The sequence below is a fragment of the Peromyscus maniculatus genome, chromosome 17, assembly GCF_049852395.1.
Source record: "Peromyscus maniculatus bairdii isolate BWxNUB_F1_BW_parent chromosome 17, HU_Pman_BW_mat_3.1, whole genome shotgun sequence".
Classification (NCBI taxonomy): Eukaryota; Metazoa; Chordata; class Mammalia; order Rodentia; family Cricetidae; genus Peromyscus; species Peromyscus maniculatus.
In genome coordinates this window covers 13084797-13104417 of record NC_134868.1, presented here as the reverse complement: position 1 = coordinate 13104417, position 19621 = coordinate 13084797, and the positions used below count along the sequence as shown (strand labels likewise).

General features: G+C 45.9%; 1 protein-coding gene across 2 annotated transcripts in view; it reads left to right on the top strand.

Annotated features, from left to right (window-relative positions):
- The window catches only part of Sh3rf1 (SH3 domain containing ring finger 1), a 163910-nt gene that overhangs the window by 124011 nt on the left and 20278 nt on the right, over positions 1 to 19621 (top strand). For both annotated transcript variants that reach the window (XM_076553288.1, XM_076553289.1), the window contains exons 6-10: positions 3597 to 3707; positions 11944 to 12125; positions 13252 to 13422; positions 16869 to 17128; positions 18471 to 18832. In XM_076553288.1, coding sequence (XP_076409403.1) covers positions 3597 to 3707; positions 11944 to 12125; positions 13252 to 13422; positions 16869 to 17128; positions 18471 to 18832 — 1086 coding nt within the window. The remainder of the gene's footprint in view (positions 1 to 3596; positions 3708 to 11943; positions 12126 to 13251; positions 13423 to 16868; positions 17129 to 18470; positions 18833 to 19621) is intronic.

The following is a 19621-nucleotide window of genomic DNA, read 5'->3' as shown; positions in this document are numbered from 1 at the left end:
GACCAGGCTGGCCTCGAACTCACAGAGATCCGCCTGCCTCTGCCTCCCGAGTGCTGGGATTAAAGGCGTGTACCACCACGGCCCGGCTTAATAAGTTTCTATGTGGCACTGCAGAGTACAAATTGAGCATTCCTGGTTTATTTTATGAGAAGTTGGTTTTTCTTATCTGTTTGATTTGACATCTCTGGATTGACACAGCAAGTCGGGAATTAAATGTATTTACTCCTAATGGGATTATGGGCTTTTTTTTTTTTTTGGCTTCTAATTTATTTATTATTTATTTGTTTGTTGTTTTGCATGTGATAAGGTTATAGAACTTTTGGTTTTCATGAAGGAAAATAGAACATACACAGATATGTGAACATGAGTGGTAGAACGGTAGGGGGGTCTTCATTTTGCTCACTGATAACATTGCATATGGCATGTATCAGCGGGCACTCAAATGCTTGTTCAAGCGATGAGTCACTTGAAAACTAGATGAAGAGAGAAATGCTGTTACCTTTCATATAACCAATGGTCTCATGAAAACAGATGCCAGGGCTGGAGAGTTGGCTCAATGGTTAAGAGCACTTGTTGTTCTTGTGAAGGACCTAGGTCTGATTCCCAGCACCCCCATGGAGGCCCATCACTCCCTTGGGCACCAGGCATGCATGTGGTGCACGGACATGTGTGAAGGCAGGGCATTCATATGAATAAAATAAATAAAAAAAAAAAAAAAGAATGAAAGAAAAGACATGGGTCTTAGATCAGACATGAAGTTGGGGTGTAGATCAGAGTACACGTCCTAAGTGAACTGGGGAGACTCAGAAAGGATTTTTGAGCAAGGGCTGGTAACGATCCACTAGCAGAAAATCAATCGTTTTGAATGAGTTTGTTTTGGGTGTGTGACACTGGCCACATTTGCACAGTGAGATTTTCCTGACGTAGATTCGAGCTCTGGTGAGGCATGTTGACAGCCCCGAATGGGAAGAGCTTTAAAATAGTGGACTGTGGGGGTTTTTTTTGGTAGTGGAGAAAGTGAAGAAAGGTGACCAGCGAAGGGTGGCGTCCGATGGAGAACACAGCAGTCGGGTGTCGGCATGTCTGACGCTGCCACACCACAGCTGGAGATGAGGACCGTGAAAGCGGGCTATTTTTGTTTGAGTCAGAGTAGTTTGGGAAACAAGGCTCTTTCTGTTTTCTTAAAACAGTCTCCCTTCCCCCATCCACCCCCCCCACCCCCCATTTCTGTAACCAGTGGGTTGTTTTCAGTGGTGGCGTGTTGCCTCGGGGAGAAGTTATTTCTAGGGGATGGGAGGTGTGTGAAGTGCCCGCCTGGCTCTCCCGCTGAGGTTTACAGAAAACACCACTTATCTAGGGCACCGCGAGCTTCAGAGGGATCCTCAGTCCACAAGGAAGCTTCCAGTGTGTGAGTGGGCACCGCCTGCTCCCCAGGCACGCACACTGTCCTTATCACGGAGATGAGCGCATGCAGGGAAATGGCCATTGGGAGGCTGTTCAAACCAGCCTGCCCCAGGAGATGCTGTCTGTCCCTGAATCTGTCTTTGCCCCTGGCACGAAGTCTTCCTTTTCCTTATTCACGCTCACCTTTAGCTTAAATTTTCTTTTACTCAATTTTTTCTCTCTCAATGTATTAATTAGGGTTTGATTGGGTTACAATTACTAGAAAATAAAAAGAAACAGACCTAAACAAGTCTGTATCCATTTGTTTCTCTCAGCTGAATGAGATCTCATAGATACAGATGCAGGGACAGCTGAGTGCTGGTATAATGGTACTTAGAAAATGGGGTGACTTGGGCCACACCTCTGCACCGTATGAGAAGTCCATGTCTTCGTGCCATAGGTGGTAACATAAAGATCTCACTGTCATATCCACAGTCTCCATCAGTAGGATGGCCAAGTGGCAGAGGGTTAGAGGGTGTTGAGTCAGGACTGAACTAGAAGATGACCTCTGAGCTGTGCCGTGCAGGTGGACCCCTAACACACATGTTCTCGGGTATCTGAGACTGACATCCGTCCAGCACATGAAGACATGTGGTCTGCCCCTGACCATAGCCATGACACTTCTTCCGCTTGTGCCGTCCAGAGGCGTGATTCATGATGTCAAGTGTTTCTGAGGCATTTTTATATGGCCCTTGTCCTCGGGAGAAGCAAGAAGGCCCATCCGATGGCCCCTGTTTTCCGTCCCGAACTCTTCCCGTTTCCCTAGCTCTTGTACGAGGCACTGACTAGTGTTTGTGGTTCGGTGGGGAAACAGATGCTGGCCAACTGCATCGCTCTACATGCTGGAGAACAAGAGATCCTCCCATCCACCGGGATATCTACTCTCGCCGTGTCCACAGCATCAAGCAGTACCCCCAACATGCTGCAGCGGTCTCTGCTCTGCAACCCGAGTGCCAGGGACCAAGTCATGGGAGGCCCTGAAATGACCTGAATCACTCAGTTTCTTTCTAGTAAATTAATCTCGGGTAGTATCGTGGATGACACCTTTGAAAACAATTCGGCTTGACATTGTTCCTCTAAGGTTCTATGATGGATTCTCGGCTATAGGCACATCTCAGCCGCTGCATTTTCATTGCCGATCCTCTCTGAAAGGTTCAGAAGTCTGAAGGCAAGATCTGGACAATAGCAAAATACCTTAAGAACTTTACATAGATTTGACAGATCGGGAGAGGGGTGAGTGTTGAGCCACAGCTTACCTTAGTGGGGTCTTCACGGGACTGTGAAGCTAGTTTAACCTCAGGCTGACTGTCCAAACAGTTGGATTCACGCATGGTGGCATATAAAATAAGGTAGCGTGTTGTATGCAATGGCACATTGCAGTGACTGGCACTTCCGGTACTTATTAGCTCATTTAAAAAAAAAATGGGATTGAATACAGTGAAAAGGATTTTGCCTTCCCCAAGTAACTTGATATACAGATTTCTTTTTTAATGAGTAACTTCTGCTAGTAGAATCTGTTGCATTTAATATCGTGAACTTGGGTTGGGGAGATGGGCTCGGTGAAGCGCTTGTCGTATAAGCGCGATGACCTGAGTGCAGATCCACAGAACCCAGATAAAGCCAGGCACAGTCCTTCCGTAGTCAGCGCGCTCCCACAGCAAGGTGGGAGACAGAGACCGGAGACTCTCCAGAAGCTCACAGGCGAACTTGTTTGTTGGCCTAGGTAACTAACTGTGAATGAACAAGAGCCCCTATCTCGAATAAAGTAGATGGTGAGCCAACATCAGAGATTGTCCTCTGACCTCCACATGGCACTGTGACCCATGTACACACACACACACACACACACACACACACACACACACACGGGGTAGGCAGAGGCAGGGGGAAACAGAAACAGAGAGAGACATTTTTTAAAAAATACAGCTGGCCTGGCGGTTGGTGGCTCACGCCTTTAATCCCAGCACTCGGGAGGCAGAGGCAGGTGGATCTCTGTGAGTTCAAGGCCAGCCTGGGCTACAGAGTGAGTTCTAGGAAAGGCGCAAAGCTACGCAGAGAAACCCTGTCTTGAAAAACCAAAATAAATAAATAAAAACAAACAAACAAATAAATAAATACAGCTGTCTTTTTAATAAGTTGTTTTTCATTGTCAGGTTCACATAAGCACCACTGGGTTAATTGTGACCCCACCCCCAAGCAGCCCTGTGACAACTGGCCCTTCGTTCACGTTCCCGTCAGAAGTCTCCTACCAAGCTGCCCTTGGGGTAAGTATCATTTCTGTGTCTTTCCTTCTCTTTGAGGTGTTTAAGTCTTGATGAGCCGGCCCATTCCGACCGACCGACACCTGCAGTGCGCACACACGGATGCTGGCTGGCGAGGTGGGATCAGTGGCGGCCTTCCGCCTGTTGTCTCTGTAGTCTCACACACAAAAAAAAAGTTAGACGGTTCCTTGCCAGCTGCCTGCAAAGTTTTTAATGGTGGCAATCTGTGGCCTGGAGCTATGAGAACTCTGAAAAATACATTTAATTTTGTTGAGGTTCAGTTTGATTTCCCAAAGGCTTCGCTTTTATTTCTTTGGGGTTTCTAGCTCCTGCTTATTCTTTTTAGAGATTCATTTATAGAAATGCCGAAGACACTGGATCTTCCCAGGCTAAGTGGCTTGATTTCATTCACACAATAAGTTGATGCCAAATGTCTGCTTTCAGGGTTCATCTCTAGTGTCTGCTCCTCTGTAGCTCATAGCGGTTCTTTCAAGGTCCCTGCTGCCCAGGGAGGGTCCTGTGGAGTATGTCGACTTTTCTTCTAAAAAACTTGCCATCCCACAGAGAAACTCTAACCATCAATTTCATACAGACACCTGAATGGGGTGTGTTGACCTGGAGAATCATAATAGGCAAGGGAGATGGATAAAGAAGAACTCAGTGGAGAAAAACAAGCAAATATATACCTTTGGGTAGTGGAGAAAAACAGACCCCTTGCTTCCCAAAATCACAATGCACTGAGCAGCAAGGAGCTGGAGAATATGAGACTTCTCTCACTCCGGCTAATGTCTTGGTTACATGTTCAGCTCTTGGTTCCAGCACTGAGTAGAATGAGGCTAGATATCATCATCATTCAGTCCTACGGCCTGGTATCTGGATCCTGGCATCACTCTCCCTGGTCCTGCACCTGCAGTATTTGATGATCCTCTCCGAGACACAGCGTGGCTGGTTGGAGGGTTAGGCTTGGGATAGGACAGACTTGGGAAAGGACAGACTTGGGGTTAAGCCTTTCATCTGTCATGTGACCCTGGGAAAGTTACTCAGCATCTTTCAGCCTCAGCGTCTGTGCTGTTTGGTTTTGGTCAATTTGGCCCCAACCTAGGAAGAGGGAACTTCAATTACGGAATTGCCCCCAACAAGACTGGCCTGTGGGTATGTCCGTAGGGCATCTTCCTGATTATTGAGAGACACAGGAGAGCCCAGCCTGCTGTGGGAAGTACCAGCCCTAGGCGGTAGGTCTGGGCTATGTAAGAAAGGTACCTGAGCAAGCCGCAGAAGCCAGCCAGTAAGCAGCCTTCCTCCACAGTCTCGGCTTCAGTTCCTGCCTCCGGGTCCCTCTTTGAGCTCCTCAGAGCCCTGACTTCCCTCAGTGATGGAGTGGGAGAATGGAGAGAGGGTGGTCACTGTTGCTCTGCCGTGGACTCGTCCAGGCGGGCTGGGACGGGAGGCGTTGGTTCCCCTAAGGACGCCATTGGAGAGCCTGGTGGAGTTGGATGGAGTTTTCCCTGTTCTCTGTTCCAGTCACAGTGAGGCCTCCAAGCAGCTGGGTTGTTTTTAGGTTGTGGATTTTATGTGTGTGGTAAAGAGATTTTTTTTTTTTCCTCTGCTGGTATCCTTAAAGCTGAATTTGCAGCCAGGACCTCGTAACATATTAGTCAATATTTAGACTCCATCTTGTCTTACTGTCTTCATTTTCCATTCGCTTCATTTTCCTTAATATTAATTTTGGCTTCATACATTTCATAATTAATGAAAAGCCAAGTTTTAAAACAAGGTGGGGGCATAAATAACTGCAGCTGCTACCTAACTTCATTTAGAGTTATAAAGACGTTCACAGAGTAAATCGTGTTCTATTTAAATGGACACTGGCGTGTTCTACTCACAGGTTAAAGTTGTTGGATTGTTTTTGTTTTTGTTTTTGTTTTTTCTTTTTTAAAATGCTCCCTGAGTGATTACAGCTTCCTTGCTAAGACAGCAGCTCCGTGAAGGAGACATGGCCTTGATTCATCTGGGGAGAAGATGGCGCTCAGTGAACACTCAGTAAATGTGGTTTCCATAAGATTCAGTTTGCCACGGATGTTTCACTAAAGCCAAATTTCATAACCTGTCCTGCCCTCCAATCTCCAGGGTAGTCACTTCTTTTTTCTTTTTTCTTTCTCACCAACAAAACACATACAACCACAGTGTATTTCTGTTCTGACTCCATGTCTTAAGGGGGATAGGGATGACTGACTTTTCTGATCTTAGAAAAATTAATTAGTGTAAAAGATACAAGGCTGGCCAAGTTTTAGCCCTGGTGAACTGACAATTTTATAATATAGTAAATGGCCAGTTCTTTGCTGGGGGTTGACTCTGGGGCAAATCAATGGAATAGGCCACAGGAGAGCATATAAAAATTAATTCATGTTCAGTCATTTTTATCCTAGGATTTTTATAAGAAAGACTGCATATTAAGCAAGAGAGAGATTTATTAAACACTGTCTACTGTGCCAGCTCCATTTAATGAAAAACTAATTACAAACAGGCTTGCCTATCATCCCAAGAGATGGGTAGATCTCCAAGTCTCCGGTAGGTTGGTAGAAGCGCTGTGGATTTAATGTTGGGTTTGGGTGAGAAACTCAATAGCACATACCCTTGCTCCCTTTGTTCCTCCAGTTAATTGTGGCAAGGATTCTGTTTAAAGTCTGCAATATTTCAGGAGACTTTGCTATCATAGCAATAGTATGCAGCTCCATGGGAAAAAAAAAAAAAAGCAAAAAACAAAAAAACCCAGGCTTTTCATGGTATGGATTTATAGGAAGTAAATGCCACCCCTGGGATAGGAAATGAAAATTATTTCCAGTGCTTTTTTCATAAATTGAGACCTTTAAATCTTTAATGCAGAATGAAGTTATTTATGAGCATATGTCTCCAGCATTTCACATGCAACAGTGAGAATGTTAAGTCTCCTCCATCATGAGCAGGAGAAGTATCACAGCTGTCTGATTCAGGCATGAGCCTATTAATAGGAGCTGGTTGTTGTTGTTTCTGACTTGGTTTGTGGGATGAGGAAGGTGAAGCTCTTCATCCTGCATCTCCAGTCCAGGGGCAGAAGAATGCCCACAAGGAGTAATCGCCGGTACTCTGTGATACCTTTAGCTGCGAAGCATCACAAGGCAGCCGGGTCATGAAAGCCAGATACTGCCTGCAGTAGCTTACAGATAGGTTTAATTCTAAAGGTGTAGAAACCTTGTTTAAATTTGTTTCTCTCCCTTTTGAGACAGTAGCTCTTGTAGCCCAGGCTAGCCTTAAAACTCACTGTGTAGCTAAGGATAACCTTGAACTTCTGATCCTCCTGCCTTTACCTTCCAACCACTTGGAGTCTGAGATTTAGTGTGTGTGTGTGTGTGTGTGTGTGTGTGTGTGTGCATACGCACATGCGTGTAGAAACATTAGGGTTGTGGGTGTCACTCAGTTGGTAGACTGCCAGCCTACTATGCATGAAGCCTCAGGTTTGATCCCTGGTAACAGATAAACTAGTGGTATATTGTTCGAATCTTAGATAGTCTTTTAATTAAAAAAAAAAACAAAAACAAAAAACCAGAGCGAGATATCAGGGTGAAAGCTGAAAGATCAGAGAAGCAGAACAGCCAGCCACTAGCTCTTACCTCTATGAAATACTCAGTCTAAAGAGAGTGAGTTCCTGTTTCCTCATGCCTTATATACCTTTCTCTGCCCTGCCATATTACTTCCTGGGATTAAAGGCTTGTGTGCCTCCCAAGCAAAGGCATGAGATCTCAAGTGCTGGGGTTAGAGGTGTGTGCCACCACTGCCTGGCCTCTGTGTAATCTAGTAGCTGGCTCTGTCTTCTGATCCTCAGGCAAGTTTATTAGGGTACACAGTATATCACCACAGTGGTGCACATCTATCACCATAGTGGTGCACACCTGCAGTCCCAGCACTACAGAAACAAGGCAAGATCAGAGGTTCAAGGTCACTCTCAGTGACATTGAGTCCACCCTGAGCTACATGAGACCTCCTGTGGAAAAAAACAAACAAACAAACAAAAAAAGCCCATAAAAAACCAAAAGATTGTTAAATGGTGTCAGGTCTGAGAATAGACAGTATGTAGTTAGTAGTCAGGGACACCACCATTTCTGTCAACAGGAACAATGAACTGTATCAGGAGTAGGACACAGGCAGAGACCACAAGCCTTGTTGCTTTGTGGGGTAGAAGGGAAGTCTTTGGCAGAAGAACTGAAAATCAGGATGAGGTGCAGGGTATGATCAAAAAGTTTCTTTTTCTTTTGATATATATTGTTTTGGTTTTCAAGATAGGGACTAGCTGTGTAGCCCAGATTAGCCTGAGTCTCTGTGTAGCTCAGGCTGGCCTTGAACTCATGGTCCTTCTTCCTCAGCCTCCCAAATGCTGGGATTACAGGCTGGAACCACCTCACCTAGCTCAGAACTTCCATAGCAACCACAGAAAAGCATCCTAGCATCTCAGGGATAAAAACTTCTAGATCCGAATGGTATTGTCCTAAGAGGCAGTGGGAAGCATAGAATGTTTCTTTCACAAGCACAGAGCATTCCCTGGGGGTCTCCTGCCTTCTGGCTGTAAAGCTCAGAGCCAGTGGTGGAAGAATAAGTCTGGCTTTGCCTCCAGAGCCTCTTAAATCGTAACACTGCCTTCCATCCATTGGCCTTTGGAGAGAACAGCGTACACACCATCCCTAATTACTATAAGGATAGAGACATCCCATAATTTACACAGTTAACTACCATGGAAATCTCTCTTTCTTAGAGACTAAATGTCAAGCAATAAGTTAGTTACATATAGCAGTACAGTTAAAATCGGTAGCATTGTTCTCTTTAACGAGTTCGTGTTTGAGATCCTGCATCCCAGGAAGACCAGTTAGAGATGCTGATGAGTAGGGTCAAAATTACTTTGGATGGAGGGTAGATGCTTAGGTAGCGACAGTGATGGGTTAAGGGATATTAAATTGGTGTTTCCCCACCGGACTCGGTTTCTGTGAGACGTGCGAGGAACAGGCACACATAAGAGGCATTGAAAAGGAAAGGAGCCTGTGACTGGTCCCCTGAACTTGTGCCTAAAATTCCAAAGCAATGCACTCTAGTGGTAAGCTGGCCTTCAGCCCTTGACCCCCGGGCTGGACACCAGCTGTGTGTTTCTCCCAGCCTTAGCCAAATTCAGATCTAGCTGTTCTCTGTGCTGGTCTCATGAAAGGGCAAGAAGAGGAAATCATGCTAGAAAGGACCAGCTGGCCCCCACATACGTAAACCTTTTACTTACGAGGTCCTAGTGCCCTGCAGCAGGCTCCCCCTGACTAGAAGACACTGCCTGCCTGGGAAACTGGATCTGCCCCCACAAGCTGTCCAGGGTGGAGATCTGTCACCCTTTCTGGTTGAAAAACAAAAACAAAAACAAACAAACAGAAAAAAGACATCGCTTCTGCAAGACCTGTCTATAAGGTAGGGGGACAGAGCCTCAGCATGGCAAAAGATGGCCATCTCACATGGGCAGGCCACACCCGAGTCCCGTGTTTGATGAGCAGTATGGAACCCAAAGACCTGTAGGGGTTTTTTTGCTGGTAGGGGGAGCGCATCTCTGGTGCCTTGGCTGGCCTAGACTCCAGTATAATAGGTAGGTCTCCAGGTCAAGTCTGGGTGAACGTAGGTAGTGGTTCTTTTCTATAGAGATGGTAGGTCTTGTAAGATAGCAAACTGCCTACAGCACAGTGCAGGGCGATCGCCTTTTGAACCTCCACCGCGCCGTTATTGCAGTGGAGGCTGTTTATAAAGCAACCCACAGACCTTCCTGGTGTATCAAGCTCTGCATTCAGAGAGCCCTGTCATTTTCCCAGCCCACGGGACCAAGCAGCGTCTAGGACTCCTGATTTTAATCAGGCATTCTCAGTCGAACACATATTCCCTCAGTGTCGAGAGGGTAAGAAACAGTCTGCCCAGTGTTATGAAAAGAGCATCTCTTCTCTGTCAGAAACGAAAAGAGATGGCTGTGTTTCTCTTAGACACCAGCTTCGGGTCTGTCTGTCCGTCCCTGTGAATGTCCCCTTGTCTGCCGTATCTCAGTACATGACTCTTCCTTCATAAGCAACGACATTTGGTTACTGTTTTATAACAAGCTGTGACCCTTCATTATGTTTCGTTAAAGTGTGAGATCTGTTTTTTTTAATCAGGTCCATAAAGGGATTTTGTTTTATTTTTGCCCCTTTCTAAGACATAATTTGGCTCAGTTGCTCATTAAAAAAAATTTTTTTTTGTTATATTTCCTTGTTGAAGACATGTTATCTCGCCTCCTGCCTTTCCGTAGCCACACTCTTGAGACCGGATCAAAGTCAATGGTGACTTCCTGGTTCCTCTGTGTATCCCTCTGTGTGCAGTTAGACCTGACCCACCTCACCCATCAAGCCTCAGACGTGGCCTTATCTTTGAACAGCACAGATCACGTTGTCTCACTATTTTGCCTGGATTATCTTTATTTTTCTCTGCTCTGTTGTTGGAAGTAGGCCAGACAGAAAGAATGCCTGGTTCTCCTCCACTTAAAGGGTCAGGGCTCTGAGCCTCGGAGCGTGCAGTTCCAGAGGAATAATGGACCTAAATGCTGCCCTGTTTGTGTGGAGAGCACCAGGTGACTTCTTCATGACCTTTTGAACACCCTGTCTTGTCCAGGCTGGCACTCTGTAAGCAGTCCACGCCTCATTTACTTCCGCACTCAGTGGTCTGTGGCAGTGTGGGAAAGTCTTCACCAGAAGCCACGTTAGCAAAAACTTAAATATAACATGTGAAACAGTTACATGTCTAGTAATGTATGGATGTCTGGAACTGTGCACTTTAATACATAGAATAACTGTTAATGGGATTCTATTTTCATTTAAAATTTTTTTAAAATGGATTGACTTGAAATCTGCTTTCAAACCACTGGATTTTTCTCACTAACACGCTGATGTGTAGAAGCTGTTTATGCTTCCCAGGTGAGTTCTTTCCTCTCTCTACTTCTCCCTTGATTCGGGTTTTACCTCCAGCGGTTCAAAGATTTGGGGAGGGCGAGGCAGGGGTGCAGGCAGGCTTTGTATGCCTGCTTTCCCAGGAGTTTCAGTGTACCGTCCCTGAAGAGTTATCTGGGGTTTCTAGATCAGAAGGTAACAATGGCACCATTGACTTTCCCGGAGCCCTGTGGGCAGAACCCCATTAGGCTGCCCATAAAGGACCCAGCAGCTTCTCACTGGTGTGTGTATTAAAGATTACCAGCCTTGATAGTCCTGAATTTCAAAAACTGGCAAAGGGAAGAAAAGGCAAAGTAAAGGTAGCAACAATAGCCTTGTGACTGTGGCTTGCCATTGTTTGGGTCCCGGAGACCAGGCATCAAAAGAAATGGAGCGGCTTGAGATGCCGCACAGCTAAGTCATTGTGTGATGTATGTAAGTTTCAGGTTACAAAAACCCATCGCAAAATTAATTCTGGCCAACAACATAACCTTATAGCAGCTCCCTTGAAAGGGGTCTCAATTCTTGTCCAAATCTGTACTTTTTTAAAAAATTATTATTTATTTTATGTGTGTGAATGTTTTGCCTACACGTATGTCTGTGCACCACGTGGGTGTCTGGTGCCAGTGGGAGTCAGGAAAAAGGTATTGGATCATTTGGTTCTGGAGTTCCAGATGGTAGTGAGCTGCCTTGTGGGCACTGGGAATCAAACCTGGGTCCTCTGGAAGAACAGCCAGGGTTCTTCATCACTGAGCCACCTCTCCAGCCCCAAATCCGTACTTTGGACATGTTATGAATCTTAAACTTTGGTACAGTCATTTTTCCCTTCCTCTGAAGGCTGACGGCTTACCTGTTTGCTAAAGAGAACGTTGTGGCTTTAAAATTATATTTTTTAAAAAGGGTATTTCCACCAGGCGGTGGTGGCGCACGCCTTTAATCCCAGCACTCAGAAAGCAGAGCCAGGCGGATCTCTGTGAGTTTGAGGCCAGCCTGGTCTCCAAAGCGAGTTCCAGGAAAGGCGCAAAACTACACAGAGAAACCCTGTCTCGAAAAACCAAAAAGAAAAAAAAAGGTATTTAATGAGCACCCTGCTGGTTTCTGTTGTATGTGGATTCTGTTCTGGTTATTTTCCCCTTACACCTTCCATAGAAGAGATACATAAATACATACATACATACACACATACATATATAAAATTATTTGTGCCTTCCTCCCTGTTTTTTCTCCTGTATTAGACTATGAATCCTCCTCTTCCCCCACCCCCTCTCCTGGCTGCCACTGTCCTCGCCTCCACGTCGCCAGGCGCCTCTGCTGCTGCTGTTGCTGCTGCTGCTGCTGCTGCTGGAGTGGGACCCAGGCCTGTGGCGGGATCCACTGACCAGATCGCACATTTACGGCCTCAGACTCGCCCCAGTGTGTAAGTGAGGTTGTCTTTCATCACTGTTCAAACACTCCTGTCAAACCAAGCCCAAAGAACAGAAAGCAAGGAGCATGTGTCAGAGATGAGCTTGCCGACAGGCTTAAAGCTGACCAAGTGAGTGGTTTGTATTCTGGAAACTTCTACCTGGTCGTGCATATAATTAGGAAGACACTTAAAATAAAATGAGCCTAACCTGAGCCTGGTCGATGGCTGTCCTGCTGAGACAAGGCCTTTCAGCGTTTAGGGACATTTCTCTTCTCCTCTTTATAGGTTGTCTGCATAGAAAACAGCTCTTCTCTTGCACAGCTCCTGGGTGACCTTTTTTATCTCCATTTTCATTCCTTGCAGCAGGAGCAGGAAGGTATTGCACACGCATCAGGTCTCCCTGCAGTGAGCATATACAGAAGGCTGTAAATCCTCAGCAATAAGCATCCAGAAAGGTCCAGTGGCCCCGTGCAGTTTGCGGCCGACAGAAAGAAGGCTTCTGCCCTCTCTGAATCCGCACCCGTAGAGTTCAGAGCGTGGGCAGCTCTGTAGGTCAGTTGCCTGCCTGGCCTCTCTCTGTGCGGACAGGCAACCTCGCTCTGGGCAGCTGTTTTGTGTTCTCTACGACCTAGACTTTCCGTTCCTTTGCTTCCTCCAGTACAATCAGCTTCATGGCCGAGCTCAGAAACGCAGGTGCACCTAAGCCTCTGGGTTCAGCATGCAACATATTGTGTTGCCCAGGGGGATTTTATGCCGTCTGTCCTCATCTGGAGCTCGTTCCCAAGGCTAACAAGTGCCATTTCAAGAGCTCAGTTTCCCCACTGGGGTCCTAATCCACAGCACTAGGTAGGCACCCTTGGAAGCTGCATTAATTCTTTCCTAGCGCACATACACCATTTGGCGAGATAATCATTCCCACACCAGGAGGAACACTCTTCATCAGGAAGGCCTCTGCCTGCATTTAAAGTGCAGACAGCGAAACCTCTTTCCATGGAGATTTGCCAATGCTACTTGCAGGTTAAGATTTTACATCCCGTATACTTCTGCATAAGACGCTCAGGAACTTAACTCCAAGCAAAGGTTTGGAGATCTTAGGGTTTGTCTGTCAGCTTAAGATCTTTTTTCCCCCCTGTTCTAGATATATTGCTATATACCCATACACTCCCCGGAAAGAAGACGAACTGGAGTTGAGAAAAGGAGAGATGTTTTTGGTATTCGAGCGTTGCCAGGATGGCTGGTTCAAAGGGACATCGATGCACACCAGCAAGATAGGTGTTTTCCCCGGCAACTACGTGGCACCAGTCACAAGGTATGATGTTGAATCAGTGGTTTTCCAAGTTCCAGATAGAGGCTCTTTGTTCGTTCCCAGGCTTTTTTCAGCCTATTCAGAGCCCTGCTCGCATTATAATTACCTGTTACATAGCCAAAGTTTGTAAAAATCCATATCCATATCTGCTAAAATTCCTTCTAATACCAAGATTCTTAGCTCACTTTTCATGTGGATATGTGTTGAAATTATAGGCTTCTGGGGTATAATCTCTTTTCTTTAATTTATATGTGAAAAAGCTCAACTGTGCCATTTTCAGTATTTTTTCTACTAAAGAAATAAAAGGCATAGTATTTAAACGAACAAAGGCTATATTATTAATGCCTACATGTCTGTGCAGTGTCTGCTCTATATACCAGATGGACAAATTTCTAAACACTACATTATTGATTGATTGACTCTTGGTCTTCAATTCACTCATGTAATTGCTTTTTATCATCCCCCCACTTAATAAATGGGAAAACTGAGGCACAGGGAGACTTAGATCACATTGCCTGAGATCACATCATAAAGAAGTGCTCAAACCCACACTGGCTGGGTCTGCCTTTATTTCATTAACTTATTAATTACCATTGAATTCTGGCAGTTATTCTTTGTAATGCAGAAAATAAAAATTCCTTAAGCATGGCATAAGTGAATTTCAAATGAAGGTAGTTTTGCTCCTCGAGAGTTATTTGCCAATCCCTGGGTGTATTTTTGAGTCTTGCAGTTGATGATATGGGGTCCTGCTGGCATTTAGTGGATGGAGGCAAGGGATGCTGCCGAATCCTGCAATATGGGGGATAGCCCCCCTCATAGCCCCTCCCATCCTTTCTGTTGTTGGGATAAAATACTCTGACCAAAAGCAAATTATCGGGGAAGGTTTATTTTTGGCTTCCAGCTTCAAGACACAGTTCATCATGGAGGAAAGTGAAGGCAGGAACGTGAAGGCAGGCCCGATAGCTATTCCACACCATGTTACACCAACCAGGGAACCGATTTCACAGCCAAGGAAGTCTGGCAGGTACCATGGTGGCTCCTGCTGCCTGGCTTGTAGACAGGTGTACGTTTAGCTATCTTTTCATACAGTTCAGCACCACATGCCCAGGACAAGAGTCTGTCCACAGTGGTCTGGGCCTCAATTAACAAAACAGATAACTCCCCACACATATGTCCAAGGCCAGTTGGTGCAGGCAATTCTTCATCTTAGGCTCTCCTCTCAGATGCCTGTAGGCTGTATCAAGTTGATAATCCTCATAAAGGAATAATCTGCCCCAAATATGTCACTCAGGTTCAGAAACCCAACATGTATATTGCATGCAGGCATGTACACATGCACACGTATTTACATAACTCTGGTTTTTTTTTTAAGTGGCACACCTTCTGGTCACTGAGGAAAGTAGCCCTGAAAGCTGAGAGAAATAACCTATAATGAAATTAACACTGCCCCAGATTTTGATCACTGACGCTTAATAAGCAATCCAGGTCTAACTGTGTTAAATCATGCCTCCAACCTCCTGATTTTTTAAACAAATGGCTTAATGAACTGACATGTTCGTCAGCTGTTGTCCTTGATTTATAGGCTGGCCAGCAGCCTAATCAAATGAAAATCACTGTTGTTGCAGATGGTGACAGAATGTTAGCTTTAATTTGACTTGCAAATTTTTAATCAATATAAATCTTCTTTTCTGTACATGTTAAAATATACATTCAGGATCTGACACATCCAGAAAATGGCAACCTTCCTGGTGCAAATATTTATATTTATATATCTATTTGTATATATACATCAATACATAGAAATACACATATATATGTATTAAACAAGGGAAATATAATAAGCAATAATAAGGAAATTAACAAAGGATCACATTTTTTGCAAGATTCTAAAATAAATTGTTAAAAGTCTGTGCGCATTTAACTCTGGAGAAATACTTGCTTATAGCAGATGCTCTGTAATTCACAATTGGGGAAGGATACTCTTGTTAATGAAGTATTAATTGTAGATTAATTATAAAGTTGCTATACACAGAATTGCCATTTAAATTAGCTGAGAATATTTGAAAACGTGCATTACACAAAAAAATCCTCCATACTCGATTAAACTCAACTAATAAGTAAATGCTTGGAACTGACCACATTGCTGTAGCTGAGAAAACTATGGAAAGGTGGAGAAGAACCCTTGTGCACTGGCCTGGACTCCACAGAATTGTTATGTTGGGAGTGGTTGTCTACGGCAGAGCAGTATGTGTGGGGCAAGACAGGGTTTGCATGCATGAACTCACAGTAGCTCTGCGAGTGTGTGCAGGAGATCAAGCCGGCCCCAGTCCCAGCATGGATGGGCTGGGCAAGGGGCTCATGACACCCCAGGCCTAGCCATTGGCAGCTGATGGCTGCTAGAGAGGGGAGTCTGTTTTTTTCAGGGGTACAGCCCCTAAGAGGCTGTCCGTGCTCCAGGAGGTGGTCCTACACCCGTGCTTATAATGGGAACACCAAGTGGATCCCATGAGTTTATACAAACAACAGCAGCAGAATCTGAAGTTGGGACAGGAAAGTGGTGGGAAAGACAGGGAGAGGAGTTGGAGTGAGTTTGAGGGAAGCACGTTGTATGTGTGTACGAAATTCTCAAAAAATTAGAATCAAGCCATACCATCTTCGGTAATCAAGAGTCAAGCTGTAATCACTTTATGGAGTGTATAAAGCCAGCAAGAAGGAAGCAATCTACAGGAAGCAGCAATTAGATCAGAAGCCTTAACTTGAACTTTCAGCTAGCTTCTTGAAATGATTGGATCCGTGCTGGATCTTGAACTTGAGATTTGAGCTACCTCAACAGGAAAAAGCCAGAAGGGCCATTCCAATTGTGTGCATAGTGTGGAGTGTGTGTGTGTGTGTGTGTGTGTGTATCAGTGTCAGTGTGTTCACAGGCACTTGTGTACTATGTTAGAGGCAGGTTGAGACTCTGTGTGTGTGTGTGTGTGTGTGTGTGTGTGTGTGTGTGTGTGTGTGTGTGTGTGTATCTCTGTGTGTGTGTGTGTGTATCAGTGTGTACACGGGCACTTGTGTACTATGTTAGAGGCAGGTTGAGACAGTCAAAGGAGGAAGAGTGTGATGTAAATGGTGGGTCTTGCTCAGGGTGAAGCAGGAAAATTCAGGGTCTTGAAATTCAGTGGAGCTGAGTGGCCACAAAATGAGAAGGCGACCCTAGTAACTGTCTTCTTAGGCAGAGTATGATGTGTGCTTTGGTGACGCAGAGTGATTCCAAGACCATTCTCTTTTCGAGGGGCTATCGTTTCTTTGAATATGCTGTTCTTAAAACCTTGGAAAAATAACCCCATTCATTTTTTAAAAATGTTCTGTCTTTAAAGCTCTGAGTCATGTTTCTTGAGTTAATTGTTCTGTCTCCCACTTGGCTGATGGATTGGGTTTTCCTTCCGCTTCTATCTCGACAGGACGGTGACAAACGTCTCCCAAGCTAAAGTCCCTATGTCTACCGCGGGCCAGGCGAGCCGGGGGGTGACTATGGTCAGCCCTTCTGCTGCGGGAGGGTCTACCCAGAAGCTCCAAGGAAATGGGGTGGCTGGGAACGCCAGCGTGGTCCCCACAGCTGTGGTGTCGGCAGCACACATCCAGACGAGTCCTCAGGCCAAGGTCCTGCTGCACATGACCGGCCAGATGACCGTCAACCAGGCCCGCAATGCCGTGAGGACAGGTAAGAGGGAGGTGGGACTGGAACACACGAGGAAAGGGCTTACCCGTAGGAGTGAGCAGGTCACTCGGGCGGGCGTTGAGAAAAAAACAGGGAAGAATTTAAAATAAGTGCTGCCACTTAGAGATAGAAGCTCGCACACCTTATCATTAGTACTTCTTCGTCACTGTGACAGATACCCATGACAGAAATAATCAAAGAGGAGGGACCGTTTCAGTGGTTGCCAGATCCTGTCACTGGAGATCTGTGGTGAAGCAGGACAGAGACGGAAGAGAGGGTTTGGTGGGCCAGAGATGCCATCTTTGCGTCGGCCACAAAGCACAAGGAAAGGTCCAGGGCAAGATAGACCATCCCGAGAGATGCCTCAGTGACCTGCTTACTCTAACCAGGCCTACTTCCTAGTAGCCCACTGAAGAAGTTAGCGCCCCATGAGCCAATCATCTCTCAGTACCCCATGGCTTCTGACCGAGCCTTCAACACCTGAGGCCTTTTCGAGGAGCATCTTAAGTCTACACCATAACAGGCGTTTTATAACCATTTTCTTGGGCTCAGCACGCCCTGCCCATTCATTCAAAATGGATAGATCTCAATTCTAAATAGGACGGGGCTGATCCTAAGAATGTGAGTAGTGTGGGACTGGAAACATGACGTTCCCAGTCAAGATCTTGTCTCCAAGCTCACGGTTCCTAGCTGTGTGACTGCTGTGCGATTCTCCGCTGAGCCGTGTGCTGGTTATTTTTTGATGAACTTAGTCACAAGTCTATTTTGGACTCGATAGGCATTCACGTGCCTTTCTCTTTTCTGTAGCACTGAAAACCTACCCAGAGGCTTGGGTAGCAATAATGGAGTAAACTAAGAACACGTGAATTCTATCAGAAAGAACATGCAGAAAAATGGCTAGTTGAGAGAGAGAGAGAGAGAGAGAGAGAGAGAGAGAGAGAGAGAGAGAGAGAGAGAGAGAGAGAGAGAGAGAGAATGTATAGTAAGGACTTAAGACGGCTGTTTGGTTTGTTGGTTGCCATGGAGAGCCATCGGAAACTGGTCCAGTGTCTCTAATGCTGCCGAAGATGATTGTTCATAACTGAAGGGCCTTGGGGGTGGTGTTAGCATATCTTTCCAAGTCCTCAGCAGCCTCAACTGCTCATCTGGAAGGAAAGTATTATCTCGGGATCCAGCTAGGGCCTAAGTACGTTAGTCTGTTCTCCATCCACGCTTTCCTGCAGTAAATAGCAGTAGCTGCCTCTCATTATGGCCTGACACAGTGAAATAGGACGACTCACATTTTGGTAAGCAGTGTTTATACTGGGCCCTTGACCCTTTCTGTGTTCCCTCCCATCCCCTGTAGTCACAGCACACAACCAGGAACGCCCCACAGCAGCAGTGACACCCATCCAGGTCCAGAATGCCGCCTGCCTCGGTCCTGCATCCGTGGGCCTGCCCCACCACTCACTGGCCTCCCAACCCCTGCCTCCGCTGGCAGGCCCTGCTGCCCACGTTGCTGCTATCAGCGTCAACCGAACCAGTGCTCCCCTGGCCTGCGCTGCGGCGGGGGCTTCTCTGGCCTCCCCCAACATGACCACCGCCACTCTGGAGACCGAGCCCAGTGGTCGAACGGTGGCCATCCTCCCTGGACTGCCCACGTCTCCTGACAGTGCCGTCTCAGCATGTGGGAACAGTTCATCTGTGAAACCAGACAAGGACAGTAAGGTAAGAGCCTCTCTTTCTCTGCTCCGTTATATCCTGAAGTCTCTCGCCAAGGACGGGGTCTCTTTATTCCACAGCGTGCCATGTCTTACCATGGGCAAGTTCTTGCCAGGAATACAGTGGTGCAGAAACCCAGCCACTGCCCCAACCTCATGTCTAGATCTTTTGTTCCTCGACATTTTGATAACCCTCAAGTTGCCGGGACCCCTGCTGGGTAATAGGGAGACCACAGTGACTAGGGTTTAGTCTACCTCAGCTTGCAGCTTGCTGCCTCCGGGAGGCATTTCTTCTCTTCATCTCTTGCTCTTCCATCTTCCCGCGGTCCTCACATTTTCCTGTCCAGAGTTCTTGCTTATGGACAGCTCCCTATTTAAAAGTATTTTCTTCGATGAGAGGTTGGAAACCGTCCATCAAAAACATTGTTTGCCGGTTTGGAGAGGTGGCTCAGCGGTTAGCAGCGTGAGAGCATTACCACACTTACATAGGACCCGAGTTCAGTTCCTAGTGCTCATATCAGGTGGCTCACAACTGCCTGTAATGCCAGTTCCAGGGGGTCTGATTGGCACTGTACTCCCGTGCACAAATACACACACACATACACACACACACACACACAAAAAAAAAAAAAAAAAAAAAAACTAAAAATAAATTTAAAAAAATTTTTTAAAGTTATTTGCAAATTTATTATATCTATAGTACTTTCAACCATAAATCAGCAGGGTTCCTTGAGAGACAGGACCTGAAATATAGGGGAGAAGTCATCTCTCCTTTGGGAGGTGGCTCCCAATAAAT